Here is a 15,000-nt window from a genome sequence, read left to right on the forward strand (position 1 = left end):
ACAATAGTATGCATGTATAAACACCATGGGACCACGCAGCCGTCATACCACTCAGGAAGGAGACGCGTTCTGTCTCCTAGAGATGAACGTACTTTGGTGTGAAAAGTACAGATCAATCCCAGAACAACAGCAAAGGACCTTGTGAAGATGCCGGAGGAAACAAGTACAAAAGTATCTATATCCACAGTAAAACATGTCCTATATCGACATAACCTGAAAGGCCGCTCAGCAAGGAAGAAGCCGCTCAGCAAGGAAGAAGCCACTTCTCCAAAACCACCATAAAAAAGCCAGACTACGGTTTGCAACTGCACATCGTACTGTACTTTTTGGAGAAATGTCCTCTGGTCTGATGAAACAAAAATTGAACTGTTTGGCCATAATGACCATCGTTATGTTTGGAGGAAAAAGGGGGATGCTTGCAAGCCAAAGAATACCATCCCAACTGTGTTCCAATTATTTGAGAACAGCACACAACAGACAAACAGTAACCAGCCAAGTAGAAGAGTTACACAAGTCTTTGTCAGAAATCAGTCAGAAATAGAAATAGAGATAATATGAATCACTTACCTGTGATGATCTCCATATGGTGGTACTCAGAAGACATTCATTTATTCAATAAATGTTCCTTTTGTTCGATAAAGTCTCTCTTTATATCCAACAGCCTTCGTTTGCTTGTGTTTTCTTCAGTAATCCACAGGCTCAAACGCAGACACAACAGGCAGACAAAAAAAAAATCAAAATTGTATCCGTAAAGTTCATAGAAACATGTCAAACGATGTTTATATTCAACCCTCAGGTTGTTTTTTGCCTAAATGATCTATAATATTTCAACCGGACAATAACGTTGTCAATATAAAAGGTTAACAAGAAAGGCACTCTCTCTGTTGCGCTCTGTGACACGTCAGGGTCCACTCATTCAGACTGCTCTTACTCCCTCATTTTTTCAGAATACAAGCCTGAAACCATTTCTAACGACTGTTGACATCTAGTGGAAGGCATAGGAACTGCAAACGGAGTCCTAAGTCAATGGATACTGTAATGGCATTGAATAGAAAACTACAACAACAAACAAAAAAACTATTACTGAGGCTTTCACCTGCCAAATAATTTCTGTTATACTCACAGACATTATTTTAACAGTTTTGGAAACTTTAGAGTGTTTTCTATCCAAATCTCCTAATTGTATGCATATCCTATCTTCTGGATCCGAGTAGAAGAAAGTTTAATTTGGGAATGCTTTTCATCCAAAATTCCAAATGCTGCCCCTACCCTAAAGAGGTTAAAGTGAATTAGATATAGATAGATAGATAATAGATAGGAAGGAGCAGCGTAAAAGAGGGATCTGCCCTTTGATTTGATTAGCTGTTCAGGAGTCTTATGGCTTGGGGGTAGAAGCTGTTTAGAAGCCTCTTGGTCCTAGATATGGTGCTCCAGTACCACTTGCCGTTTGGTAGCAGAGAGAGAACAGTCTATGAATGGGGTGGCTGGAGTCTGACAATTTTTAGGGCCTTCCTCTGACACCGCCTGGTATAGAGGTCCTGGATGGCAGGGAGCTTGATGTACTGGGCCACACTCACTACCCTCTGTGTGTGTGTGTATCTGTGTGTGTGTTTGTGTGTATCGTTGTGTGTGTGTATCGGTGTGTGTGTGTTACACGTGTGGTAACCTCTCTCTCTCTCTCTCTCTCTCTCTCTCTCCTCCCAGCTCTACCCAGTTATACCTGTGGTAACCCAGGCCAGCTGGTCAACGGTCTTCAACAGGGCTCAACCTTTAACATTGGAGAGAAGATCAGGTACAGCTGCAGCCCGGGCTACGTGTTGGAGGGTCACACCACGCTGTCCTGTCTGGCTACGTCTGCTGGCACCGCAGCATGGGACTTCCCCCTGCCCTACTGCAGAGGTAGGATACCTACACACATACACATACACACACATACACCAATATTCACACACACACACACACACACACACACACACACACACACACACACACACACACACACACACACATACACATACACATACACACACATACACCAATATTCACACACACACACACACACACACACACACCGATACACACACACCAATACACCGATACACACCCACACAGCTACACACACACACACAAACCAATACACACATATACACATACACACACACCCATACACACACACACAGATACACACACACACCAATACACACCAAACACACCAATACACACACACACACCGATACAAATACACACAGAAGCACAGACGCATACACACACATGCAACAGTACACACACACACACACACACACACACACACACACACACACACACACACACACACACACACACACACACACACACACACACACAACATAGTTGGTGGTGTAGTGACAGACTGGTCAGGGGTTTTTCTCTGATGTCTTATTTATCACGTCAGGACCCCTGGGGCTTTATAGCTGCCCGATCAACTGCCTGAACCGTTTGCCCTTCACTCCGATGTAACCAGGACCCCCACAGCGATGACACCTGCCATGGTGTGTCTCGTCAGCAGCAACATGACATTACCACAAGGCTCTGTCAGACACGTTGACATATGAGTTATACAACCTGACCGGAAAGACGCGCACACACACACACACACACACACACACACACACACACACACACACACACACACACACACACACACACACACACACTCTCGCTGTCTCTGTCAGTGCAGTACCTGTGGTGTATATGTTGACCAGAGCGCTGTGACACAGAGACATCTGTGACCAGGCCGGGACTCAGGAAGCCAACGTGCAGACACACATGGTGTGTGTGTGTGTGTGCGTGTGTGTGTGTGTGGGGGGGGTTAGAGAGAGAGACAGAGAGATCACACACGGATGGGCACAGGGAGACACAACAGGACCTCTCTTCACCTCCATCCTCCCATCCCTTCATCCTTCCATCCCTCAAACCTTCCATCCTTCCATCCTTCCATCATTCCATCCTCCCACCCTCCATCCTTCCATCATTCCATCCTTCCATCCCTTCATCCTTCCATCCCTCAAACCTTCCATCCTTCCATCATTCCATCCTTCCATCCCTCCATCCTTCCATCCCTCCATCCTTCCATCCCTCCATCCTCCCATCCCTCCATCCTTCCATCCCTCCATCCTCCCATCCCTCCATCCTTCTATCCATTCATCCTTCCATCCCTCAAACCTTCCATCCTTCCATCATTCCATCCCTTCATCCTTCCATCCCTCCATCCTTCCATCCTTCCATCATTCCATCCTTCCATCCCTCCATCCTTCCATCCTTCCATCCCTCCATCCTCCCACCCCTCCATCCTTCCATCCCTTCATCCTTCCATCCCTCAAACCTTCGATCCCTCCATCATTCCATCCTTCCATCCCTTCATCCTTCCATCCCTCAAACCTTCCATCCGTCCATCCCTCCATCCTTCCATCCCTCCATCCTTCCATCATTCCATCCTTCCATCCCTCCGTCATTCCATCCCTCCATCCTTCCATCCTTCCATCCCTCCATCCTTCCATCATTCCATCCTTCCATCCCTCCATCATTCCATCCTTCCATCCCTCAAACCTTCCATCCGTCCATCCCTCCATTCTTCCATCCTTCCATCCTAATCTCTGTGTGTCCATCTGGACTTCCTACCTTAACTATCCTTTCCCTCTCTATTCCTCTTTCCCTCTCTATTCCTCTTTCTCTCTCTGTTCCTCTTTCCCTCTCTCTATTCCTCTTTCCCTCCATCTGTTCCTCTTTCCCGCTCTATTCCTCTTTCTCTCTCTATTCCTCTTTCCCCATCTATATTCCTCTTTCTCTCTCTGTTCCTCTTTCCCTCTCTCTATTCCTCTTTCTCTCTCTATTCCTCTTTCCCCCTCTCTATTCCTCTTTCCCTCTCTATTCCTCTTTCCCTCCATCTGTTCCTCTTTCCCTCTCTATATTCCTCTTTCTCTCTCTCTATTCCTCTTTCCTTCTCTATTTCTATTCCTATTTCCCTCTCTATTCCTCTTTCCCTCCATCTGTTCCTCTTTCCCTCTCTATATTCCTCTTTCCCTTTCTTTATTCCTCTTTCCCTCTCTCTATTCCTCTTTCACTCTCTCTATTGCTCTATCCCTCTCTATTCCTATTTCCCTCTCTATTCCTCTTTCCCTCCATCTGTTCCTCTTTCCCTCTCTCCTTCTCAGCTATAGTATCTTTCTTCCCTCTCCCTTTTACCCTCCCTACTGCTTCTATCAGCCCCTCCCTCCCTCTGTCCCACTCTTCTTCTCTCCCTCCCTTAACCGCTCTGTCCCCCCAGCCCACTCTTCTTCTCTCCCTCCCTTAACCGCTCTGTCCCCCCAGCCCACTCTTCTTCTCTCCCTCCCTTAACCGCTCTGTCCCCCCAGCCCACTCTTCTTCTCTCCCTCCCTTAACCGCTCTGTCCCCCAGCCCACTCTTCTTCTCTCCCTCCCTTAACCGCTCTGTCCCCCCAGCCCACTCTTCTTCTCTCCCTCCCTTAACCGCTCTGTCCCCCCAGCCCATGTTTTGCCTGGCTGAAACAAAGCGTCCGGGCAGCCAGGCTATCATAAATATGTCACTTCCTCCTGAGAAATTACACGTTTTAGAAACGGGCAATTTCCACGGCGATTAATTGAGGTCTCTCGCTGCGGCAGCGCCGTATAAAAGCTGGCGAACACGCCTGAATGCCTTCTCATAAACGTATGGCTAATGCTCCTCCAATTACCTAGCCTGTGCATACATTTGAGAGCACAGCCGTACACCAACAAAACATAGGCCATGGCTTGGCAGTTGGGACTTTTTGGGATGGTGGGGGTGTGTATTCTGTTGGATCAGATCACTTCTCATTTAGCAGTTCTCTATCTTTATCTATCAGTGCTCCCCTCTCTCGTCTCTCCTCCTCTCTCGTCTCTCCACTCTCCTCGGTCCTCTCTCGTCTCTCCACTCTCCTCTGTCCTCTCTCGTCTCTCCACTCTCCTCTGTCCTCTCTCGTCTCTCCACTCTCCTCTGTCCTCTCTCATCTCTCCACTCTCCTCTGTCCTTTCTCGTCTCTCCACTCTCCTCGGTCCTCTCTCGTCTCTCCACTCTCCTCTGTCCTCTCTCGTCTCTCCACTCTCCTCTGTCCTCTCTCGTCTCTCCACTCTCCTCTGTCCTCTCTCATCTCTCCACTCTCCTCTGTCCTCTCTCATCTCTCCACTCTCCTCTGTCCTCTCTCATCTCTCCACTCTCCTCTGTCCTCTCTCGTCTCTCCACTCTCCTCTGTCCTCTCTCGTCTCTCCACTCTCCTCTGTCCTCTCTCGTCTCTCCACTCTCCTCTGTCCTCTCTCGTCTCTCCACTCTCCTCTGTCCTCTCTCATCTCTCCACTCTCCTCTGTCCTCTCTCGTCTCTCCACTCTCCTCTGTCCTCTCTCGTCTCTCCACTCTCCTCTGTCCTCTCTCATCTCTCCACTCTCCTCTGTCCTCTCTCATCTCTCCTATCTCTGTCCTCCTTTTTCCTTTCTCTTCTCTCCTCTCTCCTTTATCCTGAGGACAGCGGACGATATTGCCACTCCTATTTGCCATATCTTCAGTATAGTCCTACTAGAAAGTGTGTGTCCTCAGGCCTGGAGGGAAGCTCAAGTCATTCCTCTACCTAGGAATAGTAAAGCCCCCTTTACTGGCTCAAACAGCCCACCAATCAGCCTGTTAACAACCCTTAGTAAACCTTTGGAAAAAATATTGTTTGACCAGATACAATGCCATTTTACAGTAAACAAACTGTCAACAGAATATTAACACACTTATAGGGAAGGACAGTAGATATGTAGATAAGGGAGTTTATCAAAATTGGATTTGTTTTTGAATTATTTGTGGGTCTGTGTAATCTGAGGGAAAAATGTGTCTCTAATATGGTCATACATTGGGCAGGAGGTTAGGAAGTGCAGCTCAGTTTTCACCTCATTTTGTGGGCAGTGAGCACATAGCCGGTCTTCTCTTGAGAGCCATATCTGCCTACGGCGGCCTTTCTCAATAGCAAGGCTATGCTCACTGAGTCTCTACATAGTCAAAGCTTTCCTTAAGTTTGGGTCAGTCACAGTGGTCAGGTATTCTGCCACTGTGTACTCTCTGTTTAGGGCCAAATAGCATTCTAGTTTGCTCAGTTTTTTTGTTAATTCTTTCCAATGTGTAAAGTAATCATCTTTTTTGTTTTCTCATGATTCGGTTGGGTCTAATTGTCCTGGGATTCTGTTTGTGTAATTGAGCAGAGTCCCTTTACCAGATGGCAAAAGGGACTTTTCTCCAAGTTCATCTCTCTGAGGTTTTGGAAGTTTTGAGAACTACTTGTTTTTTTTTTAAATATATTTTTGCTTTTCTTCTAGATTTTGATAATTAGCTAGATTTGTCCTAATTCTGCATTGTTTGGGGTTTTACGTTTGTACTGAGTCTCAAATGTGTTAATTCTCTCTCCTACCCCTTCTCTCCTTTCTCGTGTCTCCCTCTCTCCTCCCTGTGCATATTTGAGAGGCTGGTGTGTGTGTGTATTGTTCCATGGTCTGCGCTGCCTCATGGTTTGGTTGTCATGACACCCAGGGAAAGAAGACTTTGATGTCGGTCTGCTGCTCCATATGGAGGGAGCATTAAACTGACCAGACAGACTTGAACTTTGCACCGTTCAATCTCTCAGATTCTATATTTTTATTTGAACCTTAATAGATAAATGTAGTTTATCTGGTTTATCTGGGGGATGTTGGAGGACCTGAGCCCTAGGACCATGCTTCAGGACTACTTGGCCTGCTGACTCCTTGCTGTCCCCAGTCCACCTGATCGTGCTTCGGTTGTCATCTGAGATTCTTTCTCATCAATGATAGGATGACATAAACTCTACAGTGGAAAGTCTACACATCAGAGTTATCGGATTCACATGGAATTGTTGTTCAATTTAAATGTTTGAATATGAAATTATTGAGATGTGACAAAATTTGATTTAATTTAATTTGATTTCTAAAATGTGACAATTGGGTTTTATAAGGTTAGGACTCTGCTCAATCAGTGGCCCCTGTGAAGGGACATGGGCTCTAAACACGCCCTCCTCTCCCTTCCTATATGAAGCCGTGACGACAATATAACCTCCTGTTCCAAGTACATGAGGTCTGCGGCCTCTGCGTTAAAAGGACCAACATGTCAACTACAGAACTAAGCCAACCTCAGTGTGAGCGTTGGTTGCGAATGGTATGAATTTTGAACTCTTATTCACTACAGAAGTGATACATCCTAGCCGTTGAGTTAGCAACAGCAGCTGCAAACACAGGTTAGGAAGGAACAGACAGAGTATTCCGTCTACCACACAACGACGTATCAAATTTACCAGCAGAGACATTCTTCAAAGGACTCGGTTGGGCAACACGGCCTTCCATCTACCACCAACCTACTGAAGCACAGCTCGGAGTAAATATTTATTGCATTTTCCTTTTCCAAATGGGTGGTAATTTAGAATGCATAAGATACTGTATTTACGATGGCACAGCTTTGCCCTTTGTTCCTCAGTCTTCCCGCTCTTTCACTCAACCCAGCCCCTTTTCTTTTGTGTAACAAGCTGTCATATCTGTTCCTCCCGCGAGGGACGTTTTCCTTTATGACGTAATTTGTAATCAAGTTATGATTAATTATGTGTAAATAAATAATTAAACCCAATTTTGTATTTCTGATTCCACTTGTTAGCCAGGGTTCGTGCAGATAACCAAGAATTTACAACTTTCAGATGAGACTGAATTAAGGTGACGATTAATATTGACTGCTATTGATGTAAAATATTACTCGGTCTTTAAGAGTTTATTCGGAAGATAACAGCTCTATAAATATTATTTTGTGCTGCCCTGACTCTCTCGTTAATAACATTTACATGATTAGCTCAATCAGGTAACATTAATTACAGAGAAATTATTTTATGGAAAAGCATGTCATATCACTCAATCCAGCATAGCCAAAGACACGACACTCCTGACAGAGCTGGTGTAACTGAGTCAGGTTTAAATGCCTCCTTGCTCACACACACTTTTTCAGTTCTGCCCACAAATTTTCTATGGAATTGAGGTCAGGGCTTTGCACTACACTGCACTACATTACACTGGTCATCTACGAACATTTGCACATCTTGGCAAATGGCCATGTTCTGTTATAATCTCCACCCGGCACAGCCAGAATTGGGACTGGCCACCCCTCATAGCCTGGTTCCTCTCCAGGTTTCTTCCTAGGTTTTGGCCTTTCTAGGGAGTTTTTCCTTGTATGGAGTTCTTCCTACCCACCGTGCTTCTACATCTGAGTGTCGACGGACCTGAGTGAGTTGGGTGCGCAATTACGCAGGTACTTTCCTGAAACAGACAACTGGATTCATTATCCCTTTCATGCCCTGCCTCTAGTCCACTTACCGATATCTGATCAAGAGAGCCTCATCGAAATTGCAACAAGCGGTTCTGTGAAAATTGAATGAATTCAGAAGCAGAAACAGAAGCCAGATTTCTGTATTGGACGGTGATCAGAGTATCCTGCTAGGTAATTGTGATGTTAATACACTGATGCAACCACGTATGGACAGTTGAAGTTGGAAGTTTACATACACCTTAGCCAAATACATTTAAACTCAGTTTTTCACAATTCCTGACATTTAATCCTAGTAAAAATGCCCTGTCATAATGTCACGTCCTGACCTTAGAGATCCTTTTAATGTCTCTATTTGGTTTGGTCAGGGACAGTACGGACAGTTGAAGTTGGAAGTTTACATACTCCAGGGCAGATGCAGTCATTGGGTATTCTATGTTCTATTATTTGTATTTATATGTTTTGTCCGCGGGACAGCTGATTATCTCTACAGCTGTCTATCATTATCTCTGATTGAGAACAGGGCGGCAGGGTAGCCTAGTGGTTAGAGCGTTGGACTAGTAACCGAATGGTTGCAAGTTCAAATCCCCAAGCTGACAAGGTACAAATCTGTCATTCTGCCCCTGAACAGGCAGTTAACCCACGGTTCCTAGGCTGTCATTGGAAATAAGAATTTGTTCTTAACTGACTTGCCTAGTAAAATAAAGATTAAAAAAAACATACTTAGGTAGCCCTTTTTCCTACCTGTGTTTGTGGGAAGTCAACATAACCTTTAGCGTCTCGGTTTGTTTTTGTTTGTTTTGTTCGGCGTCATTTTCCCCCCAAAAAATAGAAGTTGGTCCAGTTCATTCAGCCGTGACACATAAGTCAGTTAGGAATTCCCTTAGGTCATTTAGGATCAGTTAGGATCACCACTTTATTTTAAAGGAATGTGAAATGTCAGAATAATTGTAGAAAGATTTATTTCAGCTTTTTTTCTTTCATCATATTTAGATGTCCTAACCGACTTGCCAAAACTATAGTTTGTTAACAAGAAATGTGGTTGAAAAACATGTTTTAACCTTTTGCGACGAGCAATCCCAGATCCGGGAGCGTAATCATAGCCTCAAACGAATTAGCATAACGCAGCGGACATAAATACCTCTAGAAACTTAAAATAAAATACATTTATTAATTAAAATAGAATATTTAAATAAATCCTATTCATGAAAATCGCAAATGAAATATAATGAGACACAGCTTAGCCTTTTGCTAATCACATCATCTCAGATTTTCAAAATATAAGTTACAGCCAACGCTAGACAAGCATTTATGTAAATTTGTCATGGCATAATGTTATGCTAGGCTCTGCTGGCAGCAGGCAACATTTTCACGAAAATAAGAAAAGCAACCAAATGAAATAATTTACCTTTGAAGAACTTTGGATGTTTTCACTCAGGAGACTCCCAGTTAGATAGCAAATGTTCCTTTTTTCCCAAAATATTTTTTTTTGTAGGCGAAATAGCTCCCGTTTGTTCATCATGCTTGGCTGAGAAATCGACCGTAAAATGCTACCACTACAACGGCAAACTTTTTTCCAAATTAGCTCCATAGTATCGACAGAAACACGGCAAACGTTGTTTAGGATCAATCCTCAAGGTGTTTTTAACATATATATTCGATAATATATCCGTCGAGGCAATTTGTTTCTCATAAGAAGCGATTGGAAAAATGGCTACCTCAGTATTTTACGCAAGATTTTCTGCAGGAGACACTATGTGACCACTTGCTAAATATGGTCCCTTACGGCTATTCTTCAACAGAACAGAAATGCGTTAAAAAAAACGTCACAACATTGTAGACACCTTGGGGAATACGTAGAAAATGTAAGCTCATTCGTAGCTCATTCACAGCCATATAAGGAGTCATTGGCATGAGGCGGTTTCAAAAAATGCGGCACTTCCTGATTGGATTTTTATCTTGGTTTCGCCTGTAACAGTTCTGTGGCACTCACAGACAATATCTTTGCACTTTTTTCTTTCCAAAGCTGTCAATTATATGCATAGTCGAGCATCTTTTCGTGACAAAATATCTTGTTTAAAACGGGAACGTTTTTTTTTATCCAAAAATGAAATATTGCCCCTAGAGTTCAAAGAGGTTAACTGACTACTAAAATGAAGGATACATTTAAAAAACGACTTTGCCCAGTTATGTACTTCCTTTCAAACCTTCTCATTTTCCTGTGGTGAGTTATTCACAAATTTGCATGAACAAATAAGGTTTTATATGTAAGATGGTTAAATAAAGAGCGAAATTATTTGTCGTTATTATTATTGAGCCAGAGTGAGTTTATGCAACTTATTATGCAATTTGTGAAGCACATGTGTACTCCCAAACAAAGGGGTTGAATACTTATTGACATTTCAGCTTTAACTTCTTGGAACTCCCCATCCCGGATCCGGGTTTGACTAAAGCCTCAGGCTCATTAGCATAACGCAACGTTAACGATTTCTGAAAATCGCAAATAAAATGAAAATAATGCGTCTGCTCTCAAGCTTAGCCTTTTCCTAACAACACTGTCATATCAGATTTTCAAAATATGCTTTTGAACCATAGAAATTGACTAATTTGTGTAAGAGTATGCAAAGCTAGCATAGCATTTTGAGTAGCATTTAGCACGCAACATTTTCACAAAAACCAGATAACAAAATAAATAAAATCATTTACCTTTGAAGAGCTTCTCATGTTTTCAATGAGGAGACTCTCAGTTACATACCAAATGCTCAGTTTTTCCTGAAAGCGTCTGTGTGTAGGAGAAATCGTTCCGTTTTCTACATTGCGTCTGGCTACCGAAACGAACCGAAAATTCAGTCACCTACAACGTAAAACTTTTCCGGATTAACTACATAATATCGACGAAACATGGCAAACGTTGTTTGGAATCAATCCTCAAGGTGTTTTTTCACATATCTCTTCATTGATATGCAGTTTGTGGAAGCTTGCTTTCCTCTCTGTATCCCATGGAAAAATACTGGCAGGTGACTTTTGCGCACCAATTTCGGCGCAGGACACCGGGCGGACACCTGGTAAATGTGGTCTCTTATGGTCAATCTTCCAATGATCTGCCTACAAATACGTCACAATGCTGCAGACACCTTGGGGAAACGACAGAAAGGGCAGGCTCATTCCTCTCGCATTCACAGCCATATAAGGAGACAATGGAAAACAGAGCCTCAAAAATCCTGTTCATTTCCTGGATGCCGTCTCATCTTGGTTTTGCCTGAAGCTCACGTTCTAGGGCACGCACAGAAAATATCTTGGTAGTTCTGGACACGTCAGAGTGTTTTCTTTCGAATGCTATCAATTATATGCATAGTCGAGCATCTTTGTGTGACAAAATATCTTGTTTAAAACGGGAACGTTTTTCATCCAAAAATGAAATAGCGCCCCCAGAGCATCAACAGGTTAATTGTTGTACACCTTGATATTATGGGATATTGTGTGTAGATCATCGACACTAAATCTAAATTGAATCAATTTAATCAACAATATGTGTTAAAAATCAAAGAGTATGAATACTTTCTGATGTAGACAGATATGTGTCCCGACACAGTCACACTTTGGACTGTATTTGTCATCGTTTACGATGTGTGTGTGTGCTTGCGTGCGTGTATGTATGTGCACATGCCTACATTTGTGTTTGTGTGTGTGTGTGTTTTACCAGCTTTACCAGCTTAAAGGCTAACAGCATCTACTCTACTCCCTCTGGAGAGACAGACAGAGCCCAGGGCTACAATTACCAGGACTCCATTTATGTTGTTTAAATTGTCTCCTTATAATAATCTTAAAGGACAGAAGAGAGTTCCCAATGTGAAAATGATTAACACAAAATCTGAATTAATCCCATGTACTCAGTCCCCCGTTGATTGGCATCAGCCAATCAGGCCCTTCCCCGGAATTATTATATTCTTAAGTCATTATTACCCTGAAGACTCTTTCAGAGGGTTTTAACACGGGTTCTATTGTGTTGTGGCTTAGACAGACTGAAACGATAGCGGTCTGAATTCTCTGTGTACCCATAAAATGAAATTAAACTACAGGTAATTGGGTCATTATCAATGAAACGTCACAATAAGGAACGATTTGACTGCTGGGGGGGGTCCAAAACCTAAAACCATTGATGAAGAATTGTTAAATAACTCTTAGAATTGTTTATTTATAATATCATCGTGAGGAGCGGTTTCAGAAATATATATTTCAGATTATTCCACATTCTGCTTCATCAGAGTGAAACAGCAAGTCAAGTTATGATCAGTAAACATAAATTGATCGTTTCAGAGCTTGCTTCATTAGAAACGGCGCGGCAGGCAGTCTAGTGGTTGGAGCAGGTAGTCTAGTGGTTAGAGGCAGGTAGTCTTGTGGTTAGAGGAGGCAGGTAGTCTAGTGGTTAGAGCAGGTAGTCTAGTGGTTAGAGGCAGGTAGTCTAGTGGTTAGAGGCAGGTAGTCTAGTGGTCAGAGCAGGTAGTCTAGTGGTTAGAGGGGGCAGGTAGTCTAGTGGTTAGAGGCAGGCAGTCTAGTGGTTGGAGCAGGTAGTCTAGTGGTTAGAGGCAGGTAGTCTAGTGGTCAGAGCAGGTAGTCTTGTGGTTAGAGGAGGCAGGTAGTCTAGTGGTTAGAGCAGGTAGTCTAGTGGTTAGAGGCAGGTAGTCTAGTGGTTAGAGGCAGGTAGTCTAGTGGTCAGAGCAGGTAGTCTAGTGGTTAGAGGGGCAGGTAGTCTAGTGGTTAGAGGCAGGCAGTCTAGTGGTTGGAGCAGGTAGTCTAGTGGTTAGAGGCAGGTAGTCTAGTGGTCAGAGCAGGTAGTCTTGTGGTTAGAGGAGGCAGGTAGTCTAGTGGTTAGAGCAGGTAGTCTAGTGGTTAGAGGCAGGTAGTCTAGTGGTTAGAGGCAGGTAGTCTAGTGGTCAGAGCAGGTAGTCTAGTGGTTAGAGGGGGCAGGTAGTCTAGTGGTTAGAGGCAGGCAGTCTAGTGGTTGGAGCAGGTAGTCTAGTGGTTAGAGGCAGGTAGTCTAGTGGTCAGAGCAGGTAGTCTTGTGGTTAGAGGAGGCAGGTAGTCTAGTGGTTAGAGGCAGATAGTCTAGTGGTTAGAGGCAGGCAGTCTAGTGGTTGGAGCAGGTAGTCTAGTGGTTAGAGCAGGTAGTCTAGTGGTTAGAGCAGGTAGTCTAGTGGTTAGAGGCAGGTAGTCTTGTGGTTAGAGCAGGTAGTCTAGTGGTTAGAGCAGGTAGTCTAGTGGTTAGAGCAGGTAGCCTAGTGGTTAGAGCAGGTAGCCTAGTGGTTAGAGCAGGTAGCCTCTAGGGTTTTAGAAAGAGCTTGATATCTGCAAGTCCTCGTCATGGTAAAGTTGTCAGTCGGACTGCTGTCATCATCACTATAGATGGCTCTAGTTTATCTCCTGAAAGTTAGCTTGTCATCTAGCCATATCAATGTGAGCTGTTATTAGCTTGTCATCTAGCCATATCAATGTGAGCTGTTATTAGCTTGTCATCTAGCCATATCAATGTGAGCTGTTATTAGCTTGTCATCTAGCCATATCAATGTGAGCTGTTATTAGCTTGTCATCTAGCCATATCAATGTGAGCTGTTATTAGCTTGTCATCTAGCCATATCAATGTGAACTGGTATTAGCTTGTCATCTAGCCATATCAATGTGAACTGGTATTAGCTTGTCAACTGGCCATATCAATGTGAGCTGTTATTAGCTTGTCAACTAGCCGTTTGTCAACTAACCACATAGTTCTTATGTGGTTATCTTTGTGCTAAGTTTTGTGTGACAAAAATGTTTATAAAATCAGTTGTGTTTATAAAATATTTTAAGAAACAACAACTGGACTCTTTTAATGCAACAATGTCCACTTACTTTCACATTTGGCAGCAGTAACCCCCCCCAAAAAAAATGGAATGATATGAAATATCTGAAATATACATGTACACATATCATTCCTGTTTCTCTCTCCTTCTTCTTCTTCTTCTTCTTCTCTGTCTGTCTAGAAGCCTGTTTCTGTCTCTCCTTCTTCTCTGTCTGTCTTGAAGCCTGTTTCTCTCTTCTTCTTCTTCTTCTCTGTCTGTCTAGAAGCCTGTTTCTCTCTCCTTCTTCTTCTTCTTCTTCTTCTCTGTCTGTCTAGAAGCCTGTTTCTCTCTCTCCTTCTCTGTCTGTCGAGAAGCCTGTTTCTCTCTCCTTCTTCTTCTCTGTCTGTCTAGAAGCCTGTTTCTCTCTCCTTCTTCTTCTTCTTCTTCTTCTTCTTCTTCTTCTTCTTCTTCTTCTTCTTCTTCTCTTTCTGTCTAGAAGCCTGTTTCTCTCTTCTTCTTCTTCTTCTTCTTCTTCTTCTTCTTCTTCTTCTTCTTCTTCTCTGTCTGTCTAGAAGCCTGTTTCTCTCTCCTTCTTCTTCTCTGTCTGTCTAGAAGCCTGTTTCTCTCTCCTTCTTCTTCTCTGTCTGTCTAGAAGCCTGTTTCTCTCTTCTCCTTCTTCTTCTCTGTCTGTCTAGAAGCCTGTTTCTCTCTCCTTCTTCTTCTCTGTCTGTCTAGAAGCCTGTTTCTCTCTCCTTCTTCTTCTCTGTCTGTCTAGAAGCCTGTTTCTCTCTCTCCTTCTTCTCTGTCTGTCTAGAAGCCTGTTTCT

The 15,000-nt window shown here is 43.4% G+C and overlaps 1 protein-coding gene across 1 annotated transcript in view; it reads left to right on the forward strand.

The window, feature by feature from the left end:
• LOC135551653 (CUB and sushi domain-containing protein 2-like) overlaps positions 1 to 15,000 on the forward strand; it is a 947,993-nt gene that overhangs the window by 219,191 nt on the left and 713,802 nt on the right. The window contains 1 exon segment of the mRNA XM_064982833.1: positions 1,705 to 1,899. Coding sequence (XP_064838905.1) covers positions 1,705 to 1,899 — 195 coding nt within the window.

This window comes from Oncorhynchus masou, chromosome 13 (genome assembly GCF_036934945.1).
Source record: "Oncorhynchus masou masou isolate Uvic2021 chromosome 13, UVic_Omas_1.1, whole genome shotgun sequence".
NCBI classification, from domain to species: Eukaryota; Metazoa; Chordata; class Actinopteri; order Salmoniformes; family Salmonidae; genus Oncorhynchus; species Oncorhynchus masou.